At 35.5% G+C, this 26,124-nt stretch overlaps 1 protein-coding gene across 2 annotated transcripts in view; it reads left to right on the top strand.

The window, feature by feature from the left end:
* Nucleotides 1-22,699, top strand: part of ALCAM (activated leukocyte cell adhesion molecule) — a 109,157-nt gene extending 86,458 nt beyond the window's left edge. Inside the window, exons 7-15 of one of the 2 annotated variants that reach the window (XM_087966494.1) lie at nt 4,315-4,442; nt 4,818-4,947; nt 7,494-7,606; nt 8,766-8,901; nt 9,235-9,366; nt 12,137-12,265; nt 14,371-14,409; nt 16,701-16,818; nt 22,586-22,699. In XM_087966494.1, coding sequence (XP_087822620.1) covers nt 4,315-4,442; nt 4,818-4,947; nt 7,494-7,606; nt 8,766-8,901; nt 9,235-9,366; nt 12,137-12,265; nt 14,371-14,409; nt 16,701-16,818; nt 22,586-22,673 — 1,013 coding nt within the window. In that variant the 3' untranslated portion in view covers nt 22,674-22,699. The remainder of the gene's footprint in view (nt 1-4,314; nt 4,443-4,817; nt 4,948-7,493; nt 7,607-8,765; nt 8,902-9,234; nt 9,367-12,136; nt 12,266-14,370; nt 14,410-16,700; nt 16,819-22,585) is intronic. The other variant, XM_087966495.1, reaches the window with a different exon arrangement.
* The last annotated feature ends 3,425 nt before the right edge of the window (nt 22,700-26,124 follow it).

Here is a 26,124-nt window from a genome sequence, read left to right on the forward strand (position 1 = left end):
AGGCTGCGAGGAATTCCCAGCCCCCTACTCCAACTCCCCAGCCTCAGATTCAGTGCACCCCTATATCCTTAGATTTGTCCATGCCATCTTGGCCATAACATCAGGTTTACAGGTTTCGAGACGTGCCCCTGAGGCAACCTTCATGCCAACGGCAGCCGGCCTACGCCAGGAGGAGTTCCTTCCAGATGAGGTTCCAGAAACAATGAAGGCATGGATGGAGTTAGCGCTGCTCTGGATCCACTTCTGATTGAGACCAGCAGTAAAAAGAAGATTCTCCCCTCCCCTTTTTGTCGCTCAGACAACAGAAATTATCAGCCCTTTCGGAGAGGCTCCTTTCATCCCTACTATCAGGGACATTTCTCCCCTATATTTCAGAGAGTATCGGGATTTAGGAGCAGCCAGCACTCTGATAGAGTGGACTTTTCAAACAGAAATCGTAGGGGGGGACAGGGAAAAAGACCATTTAGGGGGGCAGGAAACAGAGGTTTCCGACGTCCAAAATAGATCCAGAGATTATGCCCCCATTGGAGGTTGATTAAGGCTCTTTGCAGACCGTTGGGATACTTCTACTTCGGATTCCTGGGTTTGAGACACCATTAGATTTGGTCTGGCTCTAGAATTCCACTCCACACCCCCGAACTTTTTTATGACATGCCCTCTCTCCAAGAACCCTCTTAAAAGGAATCTGATGGAGACAGTGATCAGTCACTTACTGGAAATCAGGGCTATCCAACCCGTAGCCCAGGATCAGCAAGGGCAAGGGTTCTACTCACTACTCTTCATAGTCCCTAAGAGTTCAGGGGGATGGAGGGCAATTTTAGATTTAAAACGACTCAACTGTTCCCTCGTTTATCATAAATTTAAAATGAGTAACTTGCAATCCATTCTGCTTAGCATAAGAAAAGGTGACTTTTTAACTTCCATGGATTTAACAGAAGCCTATTTACACATACCAATTAGACCTTCACTCAGCAAATTTCTCAGATTTTGTTATAACAACCAACACTTTGAATATGTCGCCCTACCCTTTGGGTTGTCATTCGCCCCAAGAACATTTACAAAGGTCTTAGCAGCTCTGGCCACCCATCTTAGGGGCACACCTGTAAGACTGCAGTGCTACCTGGATGACATTTTAATTTTATCTTCCTTATCCAGGCAGGCAGAATTGGATACTCAAATCACATTGCGAACCCTTCAACAACACGGTTTTTCCATTAATTGGGCAAAGAGTCATTTACCTCCCTTGGCTTGTTTATCTCACCTGGGTTCAGTAATAGACACAGTTAAGGGAAGAGTGTTTCTATCCCCTGAGAGGCAGGAGAGCATCAAAAACTTAGCTCAGACTATCAGAACCCTCAAACGGGTTCCTCTAGCTGATTTGTCCAAATTACTGATCTCCTGTATTTCTATCATCCCTTGGGCCCGGTTCCATGCTAGATCGCTCCAGTGGTACTTGTTTCCATACCAAAGATCAGGATGAAACAACTCCCAAGACCCAAGTATTTGTTCCAACAAAAGTCCTGCTCTCTCTGCACTGGTGGACCGCTTCGACCATCAACAAGGGTTGCCCACTGAAAGAGCCCCACAGACTCACCATCACTACAGATGCCAGCCTGTTTGGATGGGGAGCACATTTCCAGTCCCTCTCGGCTCAAGAACGTTGGTCAGAAGCAGACCGATTGAACAGCATGAATTGGTTGGAGCTCAGGGCAGTCCACCTGGCCCTTCGCAGTTCCCTTCCTCATATTCGAATGAGAAACATCCTCATACTAACAGACAATGTCACAACAAAAGCACATATAAACGACAAGGGGGTATCCACTCAAAACAACTCATGTGCGAAGCAGAGAGACTGTGCCTTGGGCAGAAAGGAACTTGAGCTCCATCACAACGGAGCATATTTCCGGGCTCACAAATACATAGGCAGACTGGCTGAGCAGGACCACAGTCGACCAGTCAGAGTGGCGCCTGCACCCGGATCTGTTTCAGGAGGCAGTTCAGAGATTCGGTCTTCCAGTTATAGATCTGTTCGCTTCTCCCCTGAATGCGCAGCTCCCGAGATTCATTTCGAGATACCCATCCCAGGGGGCAGAGAACATCAACTGTTGCTGGTGGCCCCAGGGACTCCTCTATGCTTTCCCCCCTCTCCCGCTGATACTCAAGGTGATCCAAAAGCTGCTGGACGAGAAAGCGATCTTGGTGGCACCATACTGGCCCAGGAGGCCGTGGTTCGCAGATCTCAGAGGTCTGTCCACAGAAGAACTGTGGAAAATTCCACTGCACAAAATTCTGCTCACCCAGGGACCCTCTACGAGCCGTATATATAATGCCACATGGATTATCTTTTATAAATGGTGCACCAAATCCAAGGTGGACCCATTTTCGCCATCAGTGACACAAGTTTTGGAGTTTCTTCAAGATGGTCTCGACAGGGGTCTCTCTCCAAACACTTTTAAGACGGCTATTGCCTTGGTGGTGACCTGGGAAGGTCTAACATCCATCTCCCACCACTGATGGATAAAGAGTTTTCTTTGGGACGCCACAAATTTATGTCCACCAGTGGTACATCGTTACCCGACCTGGGACCTTAATTAACAAGGTACTCACAGCACTCACGAAGGGTCCATTTGAACCACTGAAAACTACTAGTCTCCATTTTCTCACATACAAGGTAGTTTTCCTCGTAGCTATAACATCAGCATGACGTATCTCGGAAATAGCGGCTCTATCGGCCTGAAAGGACCTTCCATACTGACAGAGTGGTTCTTCGACCAGACCCCACATTCATACCAAAAGTCAATTCTGCCTTCCACAGGGCACAAGAACTTGTGCTCCCAAATTTTTACCCCAAGCCTTCTCAGGGCCTAGAGCATCAATGGCACTGACTTGATGTCCGCAGAGATCTCCATACGTACTTACATCGAATGGCTCCTTTCAGGAAGACTGAAGCCCTTTTCATATTTTTTCATCCAACTACTCAGGGGCATAAGGTCTCACCTTCAACTATAGGCAGGTGGCTGAAAGCCACGATAGCCAAGGCGTACGAGATTCAATCATTACCCGTGCCTAGGGGCATCACGGCGCATTCAACAAGGAGCGTGACAACTTCAGCAGCCTGGGCCACGCAAGCTCCTATAGCAGAAATATGTAGAGCAGCAACATGGCTCTCTCCATCACCTTTAATTCAGCATTACAAAATTGATGTATTTGCTTCTGCTGAGGCCTCCTTTGGGAGGAGGGTGTTACAACAGGTCCACTCGGACAGTGGGGGGGCTCCAACCCAGACGGAGACCCTTCCGTAGGGCAAGCCAAGCTTTGGTATGTCCCACTTTCTGGATGCTCGGAGCAGCTCAATGGAGAAGGGGCGTTGTTACTTACCTGATATGCCCGTTCTCAGTGAGCTCTGACGAGCATCCAGCCCCACGCAATATCCGTCTGGTGGGATCCTGTTCCAGCCAACGAAATCTGGAAATTTGTAAAACAAACAAACAAACAAACATAACAAAGAAGAGGGCGGGGGTTGCATCACCTCGTCTTCGCCAAAACTGGGGACGCTAGGGAGGAGTCAGGGAGGAGTAAGAGCATCCTAACAATTAAGCCCAGCCTATCCGAGCAGAGACTAAGCACCTCCCCATTCTCTGGATGCTCGTCGCAGCTCACTGAGAACGGGCGTATCAGGTAAGTACCAACGCCCCTTCTCGCCAACTCCATGGCCTATCACAGACTAGATCCCAGCATGTGGGCTGTGTGTTTGACACATCTGATCTATAGGTCTATAAATCATGAAGTTCCCACGTTTGGAGACCTTTTTTACAGTGATGTTTCACATATATGAGCAGTGGTGGTCAGTGGTTAAAATGCAGTATTGTAGGCTAGCTCTACCCACAGCCAGGAGTTCAGTCCTGACCAACTCCAGGTTGATTCAGCCTTACATTCTTCTGAGGTTGATAAAATGAAGACCCAGATTGTTGGAAGCAATATGCTGACATTTGTAAATCACCCAGAAAGTCCTCTAAAGCACTATAGAATGGTATATAAATCTAAGCGCTATTTCTATATGCTGATGTAGTTACTAAATGGGGTGTTAACACAAGTTTTGAGAGCACCATTTGGAGAGAAAGAGTAGAAGCTCTGGATCAAGATTATCAAACTGGTGATTTGCCACCAATATTTGCAGGGTGAGCCCAATAACTTTTATTTTGCATAAAGTTCTTGATGCATACAGCATCATTGCCCTTGCTTGATACAGATTTATTTTACTCTCTTAGATATTTGGGAGAGTCAGATTATTAACCAGTTTATGTTGCTTTACAGATCCCACAGAAAAGGTTCAGATTGAGATTCTTTCACGAAGAAAAACAATTAAGGAAGGTGATAACATTACCCTAAAATGTTCAGGAAATGGTAATCCTCCACCTCAGGAGTTCTTATTTTTCATCCCTGTAAGTATCGCCTATCTGTACAACCTTTTAAATTTGGGGAAGCCACAATTTGGTTTAGGCAGGAAGGTGTCTTTTTCACACTATTCTCTTAATCGGTCTCATATCTTTCCATTCCTACCTTCCCAGTTATTTTTTGTTTTTCTATAAATTTCATTCAGTTTTATTTTTAAAATGTGTACACGACAACACTATACATTAATTCACTAAATCTGTATCATAATTTTACATAAAATTTATCAAGAAGGCTGGAGCAAGAAACAATAACATAAAAACCCTGAAAACATAAGTCAACTAGAAGTTGTGTAGAAGTTATACACAAAACATAAACATCTTATTTTACTGTATTGCAAACTTTTGTTTAACCTTTTTTTAAAGGGAGAGCCTGGACCAATTCGAAGTTCCAGTTTTCATGAGTTGACTGATGTAAGAAGAAATGCAACAGGCGAATACAGATGTTCTCTGACTGATGAAAGTTTGATAGATTCCACAACAGTTACAGTACATTGTAAGTATTATTTTTTTATTCCTTCTTATAGTCATATATCATTTTGTAATATATGCCAAGGCTTTTGCCACATGTTTTGTGTTTTGATTAAATTACGCATGGATGTTTTTGTCAGAGTTAGGCCCAAAAATTTTTTTTTAAAAAAATTCATGTCTGAGGCTTATTTTAAAAGTTCAGAGATTTTTTTTTCATTCATCTTTTTCTTTCTTTTGCCTCTAAAGTTCTGGTTTTGTTTTTAATTGATACTCAAATTTCATGTGGAATATATTTTCTTATCTTTAACATTTGGACCTGTTAAAAGCATTAAAAAAATAGAACATTGCATTATTCCACAGTTATGAAGTGTTGATCTTGTTATTGGAGAGGAGGGAGTGAGAAGAGAGAGTGATCTCAAAATTAAGGTATAGAGACTGAAATTGTCTGTCACATAAAATATATGGCTAGGATAGTCCATTGAGAGGGGCTTCCTTCAGTTATTATTTTTCTGCATTTTAATGTTTCTGCATGTCAGAAAATATTGATATAGATGCAGTTACTTATGAATATAATTCCATTTTTTCTATTTACATTCCTTTATCATTGGATAAATAGATGAATAGAAGGAATGTCTGGTTACAGAAAAAAAATCCAGGGCCAACTTAATAAAATACACTATCAAAAATTGTCATGAGGGCTTTGGGTTTACAAAAAATAATGCACATAAAAACTCTCACTTCTTCACCTCATCTAGAGTCAAATCAGAATGTGGCAAAGATTTATTTCTGTTTGTGCTGATATACCCCTAGGTTTTATCTCAGATAGACATCGTAGTTGCTTAATCATAGGATTTGTTGATTTATTAATAAATCTGTCAGTATGCTCAACAATAAAAGCGTGCTTCAGAAAGGAGGGAAATCCTATTTTAGTATGTACATCCTTGTTTCAATTTAGGCACATTCTTAATAGAGGTTTCAAAATATAAAATAAATAATATCTCTGTAAGGAGTTGTGCTTCTTTACACTTATCACATGTATTTTGTATGTTTTCCTGGCCAGGATTTACAAATGGCTTTTGGTCACACCCCAAAAATAATGGGTGGAGCAGGACAACCTTAATGGAACAATAAATATAAAATGTTTAATGTTTGGTCATAAATTTAATAATTTTCTTCTTCTGTCCTATCAAAAGTCATTATTTTGTATTTTGAGAGTTCTCTAAAGCAGGGATCCCCAACCTTTTTGATGCCGCGGCCCGGTACCGGTATCAGCTGGGCGCCGCGACCCGGTACCGGCATCAACTGGGCGCCACCATCTTTTTTGACGAAAAAGTGCTTCCGGTGACCTCACTGGAAGCACTTTTTGTCAAAAAAAAGATAAGCGGCGCCAGCGCTTCCAGTGAGCTTTTCGGGTGAAATGGCTTTCTACCCGGAAAAGCTCACGAGCGCTGAGCGCCGCATCATCTTTGATGAAAAGTGCTTCGGTGAGCTTTCTACCGGAAAAGCTCACCGGAAGCACTTTTAAAAGATGGCGGCGCCAACTCCAGCGGCCCGGTAAGACTTGTTCGCGGACCGGTATCGGTCCGCGGAGCGGTTGAGGACCCCTGCTCTAAAGGCTTTCAGGGGCTACGTGCAGTCCTTGGGCCCCATCTATATGCCTGACACAGACACCAACATAGATTTCTGCTTATTGTGGTGCCACTTAATTCAAAACTGCAGCTCTATTTTACATGAAGTTAATATTAATTTGGAAGTAGATTTATCATAGGAAAATAAATGAAAATCTCAAGTTGTTATGTATGATTAAGAAGATGAAGATAAAAGATAAATAAAATTGTGTAATGCATTCAAAAGTAACTAAAAAAACAAACATAGGAAAATGTAGCTAATTTTAATCTTACTGTATTTTGATGTTACTGTTTAACGTTTTAGTTTTTTTCTTAGAAAAGGATTCAGTTTCAATTTCTAATCAAATTATGAATACATTACATTTTATTTATCTCTGTATCTTAGGTACATGCTAAGAATACCTTGGTTGAGTGTTTGTATTGTGAACTTCACTGTGTTAAATTATTTATCATAGAAGCAAGGCTGAAAGAAAAAGTAGTTGTATGGAAATGCCTCTTACTCTTCTAAACATCGTTTCTTGAAAGATATATAGTATATATATAAGCCATATATATACAAATAAAAGTATTTCTTACCATTTTCTCATGTCACATATTTTTCTTTAGCCCAAAATTCCTTAAAGAAAAAATTGAAGTGTTTCATTTTATGCTATCTACTGATTACACATATATGTACGTTTGTGTGTGTGTGTGTGTTCATTCTCTCTCATACACACACACATGCAGTACATACACACACATGGTACATGCAAATATTTCTGCTATCTTCTTCTGAAGTTTATTTTCAGTCCTTTTGTGAAAAGTAATTGACTGAGACTTTGAGAAATTGCAGCTGTAACTGAAATTACCAAATAATTCGTTGTTTTTGTTTTGCTTTATTTAAACTTCCTAAGTAAGCGATGTTTGTGAATATGAATAACAATCCTGAATTTCTTCAACATAGATTTGGATTTGTCACTTACTCCCAGTGGAGAAGTTATTAAACAGATTGGAGAAGCATTGCCTGTATCTTGTACAATTTCTTCTAGTAGAAATGCTACTGTGTTCTGGCTGAAGGTACATATTTTTAACTTGGCTGTTCTTAATCCATTACTGTATCTGGAATGGCGATACTTTAAAGTTCATAAGAACCTATATGGTATGGGGTGCATATTCTAAGACCCAATGCAGCCCTCTAAAGTATTATGCACAGATATTAGAATTCTTCCAAAATTGTTTCTTAGAGTGTAATGTTTAATATTCAGAAGGAGGAAATTATCAAACATGGGCAAAATAATATCTGCATTTAATGTATTGTTAACTTTAATTTAAACTTGGAAAAAGCTATCTAACTATTAAAGCTGCTTGACCCAGAACCAGTTAAAACTTAAATCCTCAAACAGGTCTTTTATTTTTCTGAAGATTTGAGTGAGAATCTTCCATAAAATTACTTCATGAAGCAATATGTCTTTTTCACTTTAAGCAGTGAAACAAAACAAGTATTTTGTTTCTGTTTGTGTAGCTACTCCTTAGCATAACATCTGCACAGAGACCTCTTCTGGCTTTGGTAAATTCTGAAGAATGCTGAGTAGTCCTCTCAGAAATTTCTGTAAAATCCAAAGTCCATACAAGAGTCATTTGAAATATTTTTTTAAATGCCAGATGAAGCATTTGCAATTGCTTCTTCAGTTTGAGTAGAAAAATCAGGTTGTTTCTGTATTGTGTGCTTCTTCATTGAAGTAAATTTAAGTCATTTTATTCAGGCCAAAACTAATTACTACAAAAGGCCAAAAGTAATTACTAATTCCTACAATAGCTGGTCTTTCCTGGACACTTCAAGCAGAGACTAATAGCCATCTGTTGGCTTTAAATTTATTGAAAGCAATTACCAGCTCTGGTTTATTTTAGAAGAGGAAATTCCAGTGCATAACTTGTTGAATGTTCCCATGACAAACTGAGAAGTAGATATAAATATTCTTATTGATCAATACAATAATAAGGGTCAAGATATTTGTTTATTAAAACATAAAAATCAGATTTTATAGGGCAGATAACAATGTAAGTAGATTTTTTTTATTTAGTATTAAATACAGTTTAATTGGAGAATCAATAAAAATTGTTTAGTAGTCCTATCCAAAGTGGTTAGTTCAAACTACTTGTGTTGAAGAACTTTGTTACTTTTTTTCCTTGAAGGTAAAATAGGTTCCTAAGCATACGGGCTTTTTTTTTTTAATAGGATAATAACAGAATGAGGTCAAGTCCTTCTTTTTCAAGTTTGCAGTACCAAGATGCAGGAAATTACGTCTGTGAAACAATTTTACAAGAAGTTGAAGGCTTAAAGAAAAGTCAAATTCTGACACTGATAGTACAAGGTAATGTAGATTCTTAAATTCAATAGTGTTGTGTTTAGTTTGTATGTTGCAATATAATTATGAAATGCTCACCAGCCATAAAATACCTAATTCTAACACTGTAGTAGAAATAACATTAAAAGTGCTTGGCTAGATTTTTAGAAATAAAAGTATTTACATGATTCAGCTTTGTCTGTGTGTATGTGTGTGTGCATCAAAATCTAGATTAATTGGTTTCAAATTTGCACTGTTTAATAGTGATATTTTAATTGGTCTTGAATCCCATAGTGATTCAGTACTATGAATATAGCGATAAATAAATAAACAATTTAAAAAATTCTTTTGCATTTTAAGGAAAGCCTCAGATCAAAATGTCAAAGAGAACCAGCACAGATGGATCTTATAAAACTATAGCCTGTCACGTAGAAGGATTTCCCAAACCTGCAGTACAGTGGACTAGCAGTGGAGGTGTCATAAATAAAGCAAGTAATTTTCTCATTATGTTTGCATGTTTATTTCAACTACAGTAAATACAGTATTGTGAACTTCTTGCTGCTCTCTGAATTTGGTTATCTCATTATCAGACTAAATTCCAAAAAATGGTCTGCTTCCTTTTTTCTGGTGTTCTGCGCTGCTGAGGTGAGTTTGTGTTCATCTGAATAATGTTGTTACACAGGAGCTCTTGTGGCAGGTTGGGTTATTACTTTGATAATGGAGCTTTAGTAAATGTGAGTGGTTTTTCAATGGGCTTCTGCTTCTAATTTGCTACATTTCTTCTGCTGATGAGGATGTATAGGAAGGATAGTGTGTTATTTTCTTATTTCCTTGTGAATTTTATTCCTTGAAGATGCTGTTGATTATTTCATGTGTTTTCTCTAGTTGTTCCTTTATTATGACAAAGATGTCATCTACATATCAGATCCATACTTTTCGTTGTATGTTGGGAGTGCTATAGTTTCTACATGCTGCATTAAAGTATCTGCTTTCTGAGAGTGGTGATCTCATGGGTGTTTCTCTGATTTGTTGGTATATCTGTCCATCAAACTGAAAGCAGGTAGTTAAGGAGAGATTGATGAATTCCATGATTTGGATCTTAACATATTTGGTTTGGTTGGGTGTATTGTGTTGCACACCTGCCATTGATTATTTTGCTAGTCCTGGCCCCTGGGTGTAAATTATTGTGATACCAACTGAAATCATAACCTCTTATCGTATTATTAGATCTTTGTTTTTCTGGAGCCAGTTTAGTGGAGAATAGATAGAATATTTTCTCACAGATGAAGGCAGGAATAAAAAATAGAATATTTTTTCTCCTTTGTGAAGCTTTTTTGTAAATCCTTTAGCTATGTTGTATGTTGAAATCCTGGTACAGGACATTGCAATTGTACATGATACAATTGCACAAAGAGATATGTCGGGGTTGTGTATTTGGAGGCACAGAAGGTAGGTATAGGAGAACAGGTATACCGCTTTTTATCCACCATTGGTTTTTTTTTATTATCCATTGTTTTTCTTTTGTGATTTCACCATTCTTATTAGGACTTTCATGGTTCACTTGATCAGGTTGTCTAGTTTCTGTACTGGGTTGCTGTTTACTGGAATGAAGGGTTTTTTTGCTGTCCAGTATTCTTTGGAATTTTGTATGCATTGTGATCTGTACATTATCAACATGCAATTTACTGAAGCAATTTACCATTGAGTAAATTGTATATTGATAATGTATAATACATAATATACATTAATATACAAAACAAAATGAAGATATGGTACCTCTGTTTCAAGTACAATTTCAAATAATAGTTAATTATGTATTTATTTAAAGAATTTAAAAAACAGTCCATCATAATTTGTGTGGTATACATAAAAAATAAAAACAAACAAAAACTGAATTAAACAATAATATAAAAATAATGTAATAAAGTACAATCATACTCACAGTCAAGTGTAGGGAACCGGTTTTCAACAGTTCCTAGTGTATATAATATTGTTACACCAATATAAAATCAAATCCCAGAACTGCACTGGTTTTCTTACAAGGTAAATTTACTTTATTTACACACATAATTGCATGTTAATTGCATAGCATGCAATTAACTGGATAATAAATTTTGCAAATTAAATATATATGAATAACCAATAATAAGAGAGACAGTGACTTAAGATATCAGACTAGAAATTAGAGAGCTGAGTTCTAGTCTTGTCTTTGGCATGAAATCAGTTGAGTTGACTTTGGGTCAATAATTCCTTCTCATCTTAGGAAGATGGCAATGGCAAATTACTTCCAAAGTATTGCTAAGAAAAAAATGTATGGACCAGTCCATGTACCAAACATCCTTTTTCAGGGGGCAACTGGACTTGCAGACAGCTGGTAATTTGCATCCTTTTAGAGAGTAGCTGAAGCACTTGGAGGCTTATCTCTGTCGTCAAGGTCACCTGTGTAGTGGCCCTGGTTCCTGTAGTCTACAATTTTTCCTCTGGAAATATATTCATATTCCCATACAATTCAAAGGGTGTTCATCCCAAATTATATAGCTAAAAGTCTGTAGAGATTCTCAGTCATCCAGGTCATGGTTGTCCCAAACATGCTTTTTCAGGAGACAATTGGATTTTCTTGTTTTTTTCTTTTGAAGACATTTTGCTTCTCATCCAAGAAGCTTCTTCAGCTCTAACAAGATAATGGGGAATGGAAGGATTTATATTCCTTGCAGACAGCTGGTAATTTGCATCCTTTTATAGGGTCACTGAAGAACTTGGAGGTTTATCTGTGTCCTCAAGGTCACCTGAGTCATGCTCCTGGTTCCTGTAGTCTGCAATTTTTCCTCTAGATATCCATTCCTACAATTTGGGATGAACACCCTTTGAATGGTATGGGAGTTGGAATGGATTGCCGGAAGAAAAATTGCAGACTACAGGAACCAGGAGCACGATTCAGGTGATCTTCTTAGTATTCCATCTTAGTAGTATAGAAAATAGAGGCTACAGCAGTAGATATAAGTGACATATATACTTATTAAAGAGTTGCCTTTTCAGAGAGGTGGGTGGCAAATAAATGAAATAAACTAACAAACAAACAAACAAACAGATGAAAATAAATTTGCAGGATAAGTCAGGGCACTATGTACTCAGGTTCATGCATGTGTGTCATCAGTATAAATAGTTAGCCAAAGAGAGTGGACAGGCACACACACATACAAACCTACCCCTACGGATTCTTTCAACTTTGACATAACTGTTTTGAAAACTTATTTCCAGACAGAAGAGACTAAATATATCAATGGAAAATTTATTAGTAAAATCAAAATTGCTCCTGAAGAGAATATTACATTAACCTGCATTGCTGAAAATCTACTAGAAAGAGCTGTCACCTCTTTGAATGTATCTGCTAGTAAGTATGTTTATTTATTTTTAATATATTAAAGAAGAAAGATGAGGAAATGACGAAAGGTGATCATATTTCCTTATTCATTTACCTTTACATAAACTGTTCTTAGTATTCTTGCTCACATGGAGGTGACTCCAGGTTAGAATTTTGTTATGAGTTACTTCATTGTCCTCCCATTAACAAAAGACATGTATATTAGCATCTTATTTCTTAGATTTGTGTCACCATGCTAATTTCTGTTATTTGTTGTTTTTCTAGAATATCTGCAGAAATGCAAATGAATTTGATTGTACTTATACGCTGCTAGCTGATAAGTCTCCACACTATCAAATCCCATAATAAGTGTTCATCATCTCTTGGTTTTTATATATTTCATTGTTTCGTTGTTGTCATTGTTTTGAAAAAATTCTTGTAATCTGAGAACTACCTGTTTTCTTTTTAAAAGAGCAATCCTATAGGTGGGTTAATACCTAAAGGCAGAAGAACCACTTAATCCAGACCTTGTTTGCATCATAGTAACAGGGTAAAGAAATGGCAGGGTGAACAGGGTAAAAGTTTTTCTTTCCATCTATACGGACATATTCTTCCCCTTGATTGTTCAATAAATAGGTTAGTTTATTAATGGCTAATTATTAATTAACCAAGAGATACAGTCCACTGAATTTATTGAGATGGTATGCTATGGTAGACTATTGTTAAGGTGACAACAGGTTACCAGTTTTAAATTAAACAATGCTACCTGGACTATATAATGTCTTCATAATTAATGGTTATGACAATTACATTGAGAAACTTCTGTTTTCATTTTTAAATACTGTTTAGGATGTTGTCAGAGTTGAGAGCCATTAATGATAGTCAACAGAGTTGTTCAGTGCATGTAGTTTTTGAGTTTCTCATTCTTCTAATCAGCATAGCACTAATGGGAAATCGGCTATTACTGAATATACAATTTAGCAGTAGTTTTAATGGCATTCCATTGAAAATTTTATATTATCAATACACTTTGAATCATGCTCCTAAACCAGAGGTAACGAACTCACGTTGTCACATCGTCATCATGTGACGTATCACGACTTTTTTTTCTCTTTGTTAAACCGGGAGTGGGTGTGGTCAGCGACTGATGCATCCTGCCCATGGGCCGCAAGTTTGACAGCCCTATCCTAAACCAGTCCTTTTCCTTAAGGACCAACGGTGCACAATTTCTTGCCATAAGTATGGAAAACAAACTTTGTGGAAACTAATGGATGAATGTGCATTATATATGAACTCAGTGTGGTCATGATGAGAAATTATAACCATTGTCACTAATTATGCAAATTATTCAGTAATTGTCTTTAACACACAATTATGTACCCATATGAAGAAATTATAACAGTAATTAATGCTGTTAAATTATCTATTTCTTATGTTCCAATTTTGAATTATGATTAATGTGCTGTCTCCAGAAATATACAAGAACATGTGAAGACTTAGCATAACAAATAAGTGCATTGTTTTTGCACAATAAACAATTATATAGGTAGACAAATTATTAACTATTCAAAGTAATCCTATTGTAAAAATTTACTTCTATATAGAGAACACTTCTGTACCATTTTTAAATTCCTGAAATGTATAAATTAATATTATTCTCAGTTATGCAGTCTATATTATGGAATTTTCAGTGAGCTATCCAGGACAATTCCCATGAATGTTTGATGGCTCTTCTCATTCTGTGCAGGGTCTCTAGAAGAGTTAATCAAAGGTTGACTTCTAAATTCATTCAAGGGTGCTAAAGTTTAATCAACTCTCTGTCTACAGTAATAAAGTGACAAAAAGTCAAAATGCAGGACAGAACAACACATAAATACTTCTTCTGACTAGGCATTTGTAAGATTAAACTTGTCATTTTTTAGAATAAACCATTTTCACATGATGCATTATAGATACAAAGTAAAGATTGCTGCCTTAAAAATAAGATTAATCATTTTGTTTTGTAGCTGATGCTGCATTAAGTATATTTGGGCTCAGCTGAAATATAGATTATTAAATATCTTTAAAGGTGGAAATTTTGAAGGTGACTTAGATATCAGCAGCTTTATTTTGTTGTTGTTGTTCCTTTGTTTCAGTAAGTATTCCAGAATCTGATGAACCAGAAGAAAAAAGTGGTAAGAACATAAAAATATTCCACATTTAATACTATTAATTCAAAACTGTTATACTTATTTTTTTGGATTAAAGGTAGAGTTCTAAAAAGGAAAATAAATAGAAGTAATTTTAAATGCTAGGTTTTACTGCTATGCAATCAAAATAGTACTGATACTAATATATAACTATGTAAAATAAAAGTTTAATTCAAACATCATCATGCTATTTTCATTGGAAACAGTAATAATGTCCCAAGTCTTAACTGATTTCAGAAAAGTCAACATTTGCCTAAATCTAAATCTTACCTATGCACACAAGGATAGTAAGAGTTGTACTTTTGAGGGGAAAAAAACTATTTTTGACAAATTGCTGCTCACATGGAACTAAAATGAGTATTTGATACCGTGGTATCCTGGTACTCCTTTGAAACTCATCAATTTTAATGCTTAACACATTTTGACATGAAAATATGGTCCCAGTACTCATTGTTTGTTTGGTACTCAATGTAAAAACTAGAACTTGTTGATTTTGACTGCCTTGTGACTCACTACATTATTCTATATGGGAAATGTTTGGTACTCATTTTTAGTACTTATCATGGCTCCCGGAACCAATTAACAATGAGTACCGAGGTACCACTGTATTTAATATTTCTTAATATGATTTAATATATAGTATTTAATAAAGAAGGCTGTAATCCTTAGATCATTTACTCCAATACATAACTCCTAATTCTGTAGTACCTTATCTATTTTCTTTCCCATAAAATATGACCTACCCGAAAAACAAGCCCTAGTCCAATTTTCATGCCTGTGCATAATATAAGCCCTTCCCAAAAAATAAGCCTTAGTTAAACCCCACCCACCATCTGGTTAGGGTGAGGTGCAGGTGTAAAATTGGGGTGAGGTGCAGGTGTAAAAATCAAGTTATCCCCGTACCCACTTACCTTATGACTGCTGCAGCCAGGCCTCCCACACTCCAACACCTTTTTTGTGCTGCTGCCTGACTTCTGCAGCCTCTCGCAGCTGGACGCCACATGGCACATTGCACTGGTGCCACTACTCATGCGTGCAACAATACAACATGCCACACAGCCTCCTCCTGTGAGCAGTGGCATCGGCATGACAAACTTAAAGTGGCAGCACCGACACAACAAACCACATGGTATCTGGCCACTCACAGCCATGAGCAGCCACATAACTTGGACAGCAATGCGACAGGTATTAGGGTGTGGGAAGCGTGGCTGGGTGGTCCTAACATAAATGGGTAAGGCATCCCCCGAAAATAAGACGTGGTGCTTATTTGGAGCCTGAAAAGAAAATAAGACCAGGTCTTATTTTGGGGGAAACTATCTAGCTATCTATTTATTTATGATTTTTGTATATTTTATTATATAGACTTAACTAAGAACCTTTTTTTAATTTTGTAGGAAAAAGTGCAGATAGAAATTTTATTGTACAGGAATAAGAAGCTGAAACCATTTATCTTAGTTTCTCACCCAGAATAAAGGCTCAAGTGTTTTGGCACTGTCAAAAATTGAAGGACCCAGATAAGTGCAGTTGTGACAACTGATCAAACTGACTAGATAACCAAAAACACAGCTTTTAAGCAGGATCCAACAGCATTTATACTCATTGAAAGTGTGTGCATAAAAGAAGCCTTGATGAGAGGCAATGATGCCAAATCTGCATTGAGATTTAATGTGAAGTAGAACATATTTGGCGGTTTGTGTGATTGTTCTGTTTTTCCTTCTCTTTTCCACCCAGAACTAGAAAATATCAAGCTCAAAAGGCTTTTAAAGGAAATTTGTGAAGGTCTGCTAGGAATGAGTCAAGAAGGATTAAACTAAAAAAAGAACCCCCCTCCCAGACTTCAAACAATAGGAAAATAGCTAAACTAAATGTATTCCTTCCTTCCACTGCTGACAGTTGGAGATAAATTTCTTATCTTGTTTAGCAAAACTTGATTGGGCATAGGATTGCTCTGCCTACTTCTAATGAATCAAAGGTAGATTTTTCAGACAGTTCTCAGACTGCAAAAATCTCATTTGTACAATCTCAGAATATCTGTACCATCCTTGTGAAATATGGACAACATCAAAATGTTTGTAATGCAAATGGTTTAAGGATTCCAGCCAATATATCTTTGTACTGTAAATGTGTATGCTCTCATAATGATAGCTTATTCTTGCTACTGGTTTTACATAAGCTTTTGAATTTAAAAATACTTCTGAATATTATAACCTATAGTGAGTGTTCCATATTTTATTTTTTCAAGACACTCCATCATCCCTTTTTTCCTTTTGTTTTAGATGATAATAGGGAAAATATTAATGATCAGGCAAAATTAATAGTGGGAATCGTGGTTGGTCTTCTTCTAGCAGCAACGGTTGCAGGTGTTGCTTATTGGTTATACATGAAGAAATCAAAGTAAGTCTTCACTGACATTCTTAGTATTTTATAGAAATAAAATGTTATCTCACCAAATCTGCTTTCTATAGTATTTTGTAAAAACAGGCAAAATATGTTTTTGTGTTTATTTATCTAACATTTTTCTTCTCCTTTTATCAAAATAATTCCATGGCAGTTTGCAGGTTTTTAAAAATGTATGAATGTATCAAGCACAAAAAGAAATAATGAGATAGCACAAAAAGTCTACTTTCACAGCTGGTGTCAATTAAAAGGTGATGAGCATCTAGGCTAAATGGCTATGGGCCAAATCTCTGATATCCTGACATTTCATTGGAAACTGTGGCTGGCATCTGCAGAGGCAGTGATTTTCAATTCAACAAAAGACAGATAGAAATGGAGATAGACAGATATAGTTAAAACATCCCCGGGGGGGAAAGTACAGATTGAACTGAATAATAACAAAATTATTATAGAAATACTGCCTAAAAAACAATGTACAAATCAATTAGGTAAATCCAAATAATTATTCAATCACTTATGGATGACAGAAATCCTCTTTCGTCAACAGTGATCTTCCACACCCCCTGCATTTTAGACAGTCAGAAACTAGATTACTTAATCACAAACACAAGAGCCCAGTCAGTGCCTGTTCAGAGTTGCTGAGAAATACTCCTAACCTAATATCCACTCATAAGTCATTGTGATTAGTTGAGGTATCCATGTGACTGAACCCATTTTTTCTGACATTTTTCATAGTAGTGAATAAGCAAATCATGTTGTCATTAAGTGAACAGCACAGTTGTTAAGCGAACCCATTCTTTTGAATTGACAGAAATCAGTTGCAGATTGTGGCCACATGTTTATGGGTTTCTACAACCAGTCATAAATGTGACTCAGTTGCCAAGCAACCAAAGTACAGTCACATGACCACAGGGGTTGAGAGAATATTTTACAATACTCATTCTAAAGCCATCATAATTTTGAAAGAACATAAAGCCACCACTTGTAAGTTAAGGACTTCTATGCGCTATGGAGCAGATCACTTTGCCTCTGAAGACACTAGCCACAGTTACCAGAAAAATATTAAAATTATAGAAATTAGACTGAGATCATTTAGCAGGGAAGCACTTCACTGTTTGAAAGCACATAAAATTTTATGTAAATAGTTCAAAAACTGGAGCATTTTTTCCAAAGCTGCATTTTTCTTAATAGACAAAATTGCAATTTTTATATTTATAATGAGAAAAGTACATCAACTAAAAATAGAAGTACATCATTATAAGACTAGTCCTTTCCCTAGCCACTTATTAAATGGTTACCTAATAGGATTATAAATTTGAATGTTGTAACCAATCAACAAAATTGTTTAAAAATAAGCAAATACTATGTTGTCTCAAGAAGCAGTTGTTAGATAGAAAAAAATAACCATAGCCATTACTTTTCACTCATGTTAATTATAGTCTCTTCCTAGAAGTGGATATGCTGTAACTGTAATTAGTTCACTTGGACCTTTAATAAGATAAAATAGGGAATCATATTGTCAAAGTAGTAGTTATCAGTAAATATTCTCTATGGCCTGAAGTTAACTGCTATGTGTATAATTCTTGGGATGCCTTAATACATGTTAACTGAAGCACAAAGTTCCATGTGTAGCCTACGAAGTCATTCTTTTATGACATGCTAAAAAGTTTAAAATATGAAAAAAAACCACCTGTGGTGTGGTTTATGCATTTTTCCTTTGTTTGAAAAAACTACTTTATATATAAAATAGTGTTTTATACAACTGAAGTTTGACATCCGCATCATGATTTCTTAACTATCTGATGTGTCATGATACTCTAAAAATTCAAAATATAGTCCATCTATTTGCTTATTTGTAAAGTAAGATCTTTGCCAGTTCAGTGTTGATATTTGAAAAGTAGCCTTCTTTACTACAAATTTGTTTTCAATTAATGTTTAAAATATCCATAACTGTTCTATTAAGGGATATGAATGTTTGAGCATGTTTGAAATAAACAAGATTTGATTTTTCATTATAAGAAGATGAAATAAAAATTACTCTTTCCTATACTTTATTTTGCCCTTGGCTTTGGATATCTCTTATCAAGTTTTTGTCGAAAAAGTTTTTGTTTTGTTTTTTTGCTTCGAAGAACTCATTAACCTGCAAGTTATTTTCCACAGTTATTCCCTATGAGTTGAAGTAAACTGGGACTCCTTTAAATGTGGGAGTTGATATGCTTACTTACTGTATATCAGGTCAGAAGGTAGGAAAAACATATGCCTGGTAGTTTTTGACTTTATTTCTATCCACTCATAGTGATTCTTATAACTACAGTAGATCGGGAAACCAACAGCCATAAAAGGGCTACTGATATAAATCCAATACTGCAAAGTTTCAGGTCATTTGTATTTCAGGTCATTTGCATACATGAAAGTTGTCTGCTGTGTAGAAAGCCTTGGGCTATGTGATAACATGCTAGTCCCATGGAATATTGGCTGCCTGAAATCACAGCACATCTTTATAGAGAAGACCAGCTATTCATTTCTGGGTTCAGTTCTACTTCTGCACAAGGCCTGAATTACCGTATTTATCGGCGTATAACACGCACTTTTTTACCCCTGAAAATAGGGGGCAAATGATGTATGCGTGTTATACGCCGATATAATGTTAAGAAGCCTTCGGTGAATGCTGCTGGGATCGGGGATCAAGGACGCAAATGAAAGAAGGGAGGGAGGAAGCAACCGAAGCCTGTCCTTCTCTCTGGGTCAGCTCTGTCAGTCGCTCTCTCGCTCCTCCACCAGCACAGGAAGAAACTGCTTCAAAGAAGCGGGGGCTTCCTGAAGCGCCCGTTTCTCCCCACCCCCACCCCGCCCGCCCGCCCGCCCGCCCGCCCGCAGTGCTCTGTTCTGCCTGCCTGCCTGCCTTCGTTAATGGTTGAATCGGAACAGCTTCGGCTGAGTAAAAGAGGCGAATAGTTATTATTCTCAGCCGAAGCTGCTCCCAACAACCAGAAACTAAGGCAGGCAGGCAGGCAGGCAGAATGGGACACTGTGGATTGAAGCGCGCGGGGTGGGAGTGGGGGTGAAACGGGCGCTTTCCTGAAATTTCCCTCTTAAAATGAAGATGCGTGTTATACGCCTGTGCGTGTTATACGCCGATAAATACGGTAGTTTAATTACAATGAGTGAAGTTACTTCCCAAAGCTAAACTAAATAAGTAGCCTTGCATTGTGGCCTTTTTTTTTCCTTAAAATTTCTTCCTGATTTCTTCTGCCTATTCTATCAGTAGCAATCAGGTAGGCCATCTAAAACAAGGTATAAAGTTACCAATTCAGGCAAAACTAACTATATGTATTTATTTTACATAGTTTGAAATACCTTTGAAATTTAATTAACTAATATTATAACTTAAAATATAATATATTGCATTTGTTCTAATACTGTAATAGTGTATAATTCTACACATAAACAAATAAAAATGTCACATTACATCACAATTTCATTTCCATTCACTTTCATTGGCTGTTATCTTAAAAAAATGAAAAAGTAATACTAAGAAATATCAAACATATTTTAATGGTATATTGTATAGAAATTATTATGCCACATCTCACTATCAGTTAGCACTTAGGTTTCAAATGCTTTCAGTCTTGCTTAAAAATTTGGTCTGGCACTTTTATTACATACAGAAGCCTAGGATTAATTTTATGTTTTTATGTCATGACACTATCCATACACTGCTCTTATTTAGCTATTACTTCTATTGCCATCCATACAGTTTATTTCCTTTTTCCTTTTTCACATTTATTTCTTTAAATGTATCAAAATGATCAATCAGCAAATCGTCCTTTATTATTTCTTTGCTGGATTTGCAAAACTAGTGCTGAACTTGTTTTATTACCTGCAATAATAATATAAATGTGTTGTCAGTAGTTCACATTAATTTATGAAGAGGGCCAATTGGCTTATTATCAGTTTATTTAAAGCCAATAATGGAATTAACAGAGATTATGATGGAACTGAATGTTGCTAAATTATAGATAATTACCATACCTATCATTTTAGAATAAACCTAATCACTTGAAAGATTATTACAGGTAATCTATTTTGAGCGTGCATGTGTGCCATAGTAAAATAATTGTTGCTGCTTTGATGAAAACAGTGACAACATATTTAGCAAAATAAGATTCAATAAAAACAGCTGCCCAGGAGGTGGAAGTACTTTCTATTTTTAAAATCTTCTCTAATGCACAATCCACTCATTAATTTTAGTATTCTTATCAGTCATCCTTCTCAGGCATTTCTGATCAGTTATTCACATCACCTCTATGAAAATTATATCTCTGTGTTTTTGGTCTGTGTGTTTTAATATAATCCCTGCCACCCCTTTGACAAGACTGGCATTGTAAAAGGTGATTTTAGATTTGTAGTTATTCATCAAAATGTCATACATTTTCCACTAAGAACAAAAAAAATTCACAAAAATAACTGGGATCTAATTAGAGGCTTAGCTATACCAGAGTACTGATATGGTATCCGAGACTTACCAAGTTTTACCTATAGCTGTGACCTAATTTTTCTATATTACGTGTTATTTATAGCTATAACATGGTTTCTCTGTTACATGCCTTCATATTATTTATGAATTAAATTTCTTTTTCCAAAACATCTGCAGCAGTTTCTAACCCAATAAACCATCAAGTTTGATATGGCTCCTCCAATAATATGTCTTTGCAGGATTTCTACACCCTTGTTTCCCTTCACTCTGCACTTGAACTTCCTTGATATCTTTTGCTCAAAATCCATATTGAGCATAGACATGAGCTCACTAATATTTTTTTTAGAAGAGGTGGTAGCCATAGGATCCCCAAAGAGAATTCATTTGTAGCACCTATGTGTGTTTGGCCATATACCTCAATCTGTTTAAAATGTTATCACATTGCTATAGATGCCTCTCACCTTTTAACTGTGAAAGTTTTCTCTATGTAATAAAAGCTTTAAAGTGGATTAAATTATTCAAGCCCCAGTCAATTAAAACATGAATTTATAAATAAAAATGTATTAGTCATTCTTCACTTTTGCTTTACCTCTCTTAAACATCTACGGGGTTGTGCAGCCTGTGTTACATTACAAAATACATTTTCTAAAGATAGCATAAGTAAATTCTTAGTAAATAAATTTGCATTTTTATTCTAAAATATAAGCATTAGAATGAAATAAAACTTACATGTTTGAGGGGAAAAATAGTATCAGAATTATGGGATGCTATGAGTGAGATAAGCAATAATTTTATTTTTATTTTATAGAACTTGCTCATAATTAATTGAAATCCTGCTAAATCAATTTTTCACAAAAAAAGGCAGTTAGAAAGATATGTTTTTTAGATTTTAATTATCCTTCAGGTTAGATTTCAGCAAAGCAGGTATCACAATCAATATAAATGGAGTATTTTAATGATAAAATGTGTTTATAATATTTCAGTCTTAATATGCATATTATTTGAAGGAAACATAAATTAAATCCTGCTAATAGTTTCTCCAGCTAAAAAAAGTTAATGTATATATCTATAAATGAGAGCAAAATGGAATTTGAAAGTTATCACTATGTGTACATTATTCCAGGATTCACTATTTTAGAGTCTTTCATTTGCCAATAAAATCAGATTCCTGTGTTGGTAGTAAGAACAATTTTATGTTGCAGAAGTCAAAATAATGTGCATCTATCCAGTAATTGGATATAATAATAACAGCAAGATGAAACATTAGTATTTTTATTTCTGTTTCAGATCAGCTTCAAAACATGTAGCTAAAGATCTTGGAAATATAGAAGAAAATAAAAAGTTAGAAGAAAACAATCATAAATTGGAAGCTTGAAACACCAAACTATTTGGCCATTCCAGGTATGTTTTAACAATTTTATAATGTATTATCTCCTCTTGATATAATTTAATCCTTACACTAATGAAATTATAGGATGAGGAATTTCTTATATGTATTTATATCAAGAGAAATCCAAGTCTAGCCATTCAAAATTTAAAGTGCCTTCCATAGCAATAGTTTGCTCTCATTTTCCCCCATTTAGATGCTCTAAAATGTACTATAAGTTACACTTTCTAGCCAATTCAACCATTTCTGTCTTAGACAATCCTTTAGAAGGCATAAGGAGTACCCTTGAAAAAAAGGAGGAAAAGTTACTATCCTGTCAACAGTTAATTAAGCAGGGTTTCATCCAGGCTAAGAAACTAATTTGAGAAAATGTCTCAGACAAGCCTCTCTCTAGTTCACATATAAATAAAAAGAGAGAGTGAAAGCACATTCAGACTACAACATTTTGTTACTGTAGCTGTCACAATAAAAGTACTTCTGATTTATACCCACTGAATGAACTAAGAACGCCTTGCAAGTGGTTGATTCAACTCATTCCAAGTTTCAAATATACCACCAGGAGGAAATATTAATTATCTATGTTGGCAGTGAGGAAGACTAGATCAACAATTTGGTTCATTCCAATGCGCTAATTTTGTGCCATTTCATAGAAAAGGTTCATTTCTGAAATAATACATTTGATCACAGAAACTTCAAGGTTCACTGTGAAAGTTTTATTGATTTTATGGATAATTCTCTTACATTACAGTGTGGATGCCAGTTAGTTACATTTTCTGTCATTTCACATTGTGACTATTGTGTAACATGGCTTATAATTTTTAGGCAGAAGTAATAGCTATTAAAATATTAATTAAAATGGTCCTATTATGGAAGAGAAGATGCCTCCCTGTTTTAGAGATGCACAATTTCTTGGCCAGTCTTTATGCGTAAATAGTCTTTATACATATAGAATGAGTCCAAATGGCCTGGAAACTTACCTGTTAATCAGGATTTATATCATGCTATCAATTAGAGTTCCTGAAGAAGTAGGTTGGAAACAGATCCTCTTAGAGAAAAATCTGTTTTTATTGAAAACTGACACCAAATTGACTGTATATATGGGTGATCCTTGACTTAAAACAACAATTGGGACAGGAATTTCCCTAATTATAAGTTGAGCCAGACCCAACTCTATGACAAGTTTTATAGCAGTCATTAAGTGAATCTCAATCGCATTGTTGTTGAGCAAATCATGTGGTTGTTAACTGAATCCAGCTTTCCCAATGGGTGTTTTTTGTCAAAAATCAACAAAAAATTGTGTTCGTGTGATTGCAGATACTACAACCAATCACAAACATGACTTCACAAAATGGTCTATTCTATTCTTATACAATTCTTACCAATAGGATTTTTTTTCTTGATGTCACATCACAACCTGTTTCCTTGTAATGTAAATCTGTATTTTCTTGTCCTGACTTCTGGAAGTTCTTAACTGTTCTGCTTCATCTTCTTCAAGGCAAAACTTCAAATACTGGAAGACGGCTATTAATTTTCCTCACAGTCTTGTTTCCCTCACTAAACCTCAGAAGAATTTTCATTAGTTATCTGCTTTATAAGCACAAAGCAATATATAAGTTAAAGAGAGTTCAGTATGGATGTTCTCAACTAGTTTCTCAAAAACTCTTAAAAACAGTGGTAAACACTACATGGCCAACTATTTCTGGAAGCTATTGTTATCCTAACAAGATATGATATGTAGTATCTTGCTTTTGCTGTTAATTTCCACACTACTATCATTATTCAGTTATTCATGTTTGCTGCCTACTTTCTCTTATAGTTTTCAATTTAAATAATATATCAGCAAGAACTTTCTAGTATTATGAGCAGTTATGGAGCAACTTTCTTTACTAATTGCTGGTTACATTAAAAAATAAAATTTCAATCATATCCTTCTGTGCCATTTATGCCATCTTTGTACTGGATCTTCTTTATTTACTGCCTTTGTTCTGTTTTTAGAAAATAAACATAGATCAACTGAAGCATGAACATGGATTATGTTTAAGATATATAAGAAGATGTGACGGCTTTTCATGGTTCAAGTATTATACAGATAATTGTTTCAATTTTTCAAAAAAATATATATCCAGTTTTCTCAAGCTTACAAAATTTCAGCAAAACTAATTTTGGCAACAGCCGTAATAATAGGTCAAAAATTGTGTTCAGTTTGAATATATATATTATTTTTTTGTAAATGTCTGCACTGAAGATTACTTTTGGTTTGCCTTTATGTAAATTTTTTACGTAGCTATTTTTATACACTGTAAGGCTTTCTTCTGGGAGTTGCTGGTAATCTGATGTATAGTGTTTTTATTTTCATCGTTTTTTGCACCGTTTAAAGAGGTACATTTCTAATTCTGACTGCTATCAGTAAATCTCCTACTTTGCACAGTGAGTATTTAATTTATGAAACTGCCTTATGGAAAAAGGAAACATTTCTTTCTGTTTTTCAAAAATCACTGTAAGAAAAAATATTTTAAAAAATCTAAGGGAAAAATAGAAAAAAATTAAACTAACCACTTTATAATATAATAAAAACCTGCTAAACTATTAATAACATGTACATAATTGTCAAAGGGTAATCAGGTATTATTCAAGATTCATGTTATTGTGTATACCAATGTCAATTATGAAGTCTTTTTTAGACAGTAAAATCTTTTTATTGATAGCATTCTGAAAAACAATTGTTTTTTCAATTACATGATATATAGTATGAATGACTGGAATTAAGGATTAGCTCAGAATTTTTTTGTTATCCACTGCCTTAAAATTACCTTTGTTTTTTAAATTTCAAAAAGGAAAAAAAATAATTGGAGGATTTTTTTTCCTTTCTTTTTTTAAGTAGTCATACTTAAGCTGCATTTTTCCACAAAATAGAATATATATATTTTTGTGTGTATGTGTGTGTTTTTGTTAACACTACAAATATTGCACCTTGAGATGATTTTAGTGTTTTTAACTGGTACATAATTTATCAAAAGTACAGAAATTGTAACAATAAAATGAAATCTATGTATCTTTAGTTACACCCAAGACTGTAACTTTGTAGACCTGTTTTATGCTTGAGAATTTTTTTAGAAAATTAGCATAAAAAGAAACATTTGGATAGATCAGGACAAATAGTGTTTAGAAATGTTTCCTCTTTTAGCAGAAGACTAGCATTTGGGAGTACATAATGACTTTTTTTTTATCAGCAGGAAGGTAGAATTAGAATAAGCATATGGTTATGAATCTAGGAAAAGGATGAGTCTCTAGCTTATTGGAAAGTTGCTTAGAAAAGAAATGGAGGTGGAAATTAGGAAATGCATTTTGCCACATAGGAGAGGGAAAAACTGTTGTGAATTTGTAAAATGTTAAATGTTTGGGCAGTAGTGTCTAATATCTTAAATAAAACCTTTCTATA

This window comes from Notechis scutatus, chromosome 5 (assembly GCF_049901735.1).
Source record: "Notechis scutatus isolate UNSWTSFEM ecotype Mainland chromosome 5, rNotScu1.2, whole genome shotgun sequence".
Classification (NCBI taxonomy): Eukaryota; Metazoa; Chordata; class Lepidosauria; order Squamata; family Elapidae; genus Notechis; species Notechis scutatus.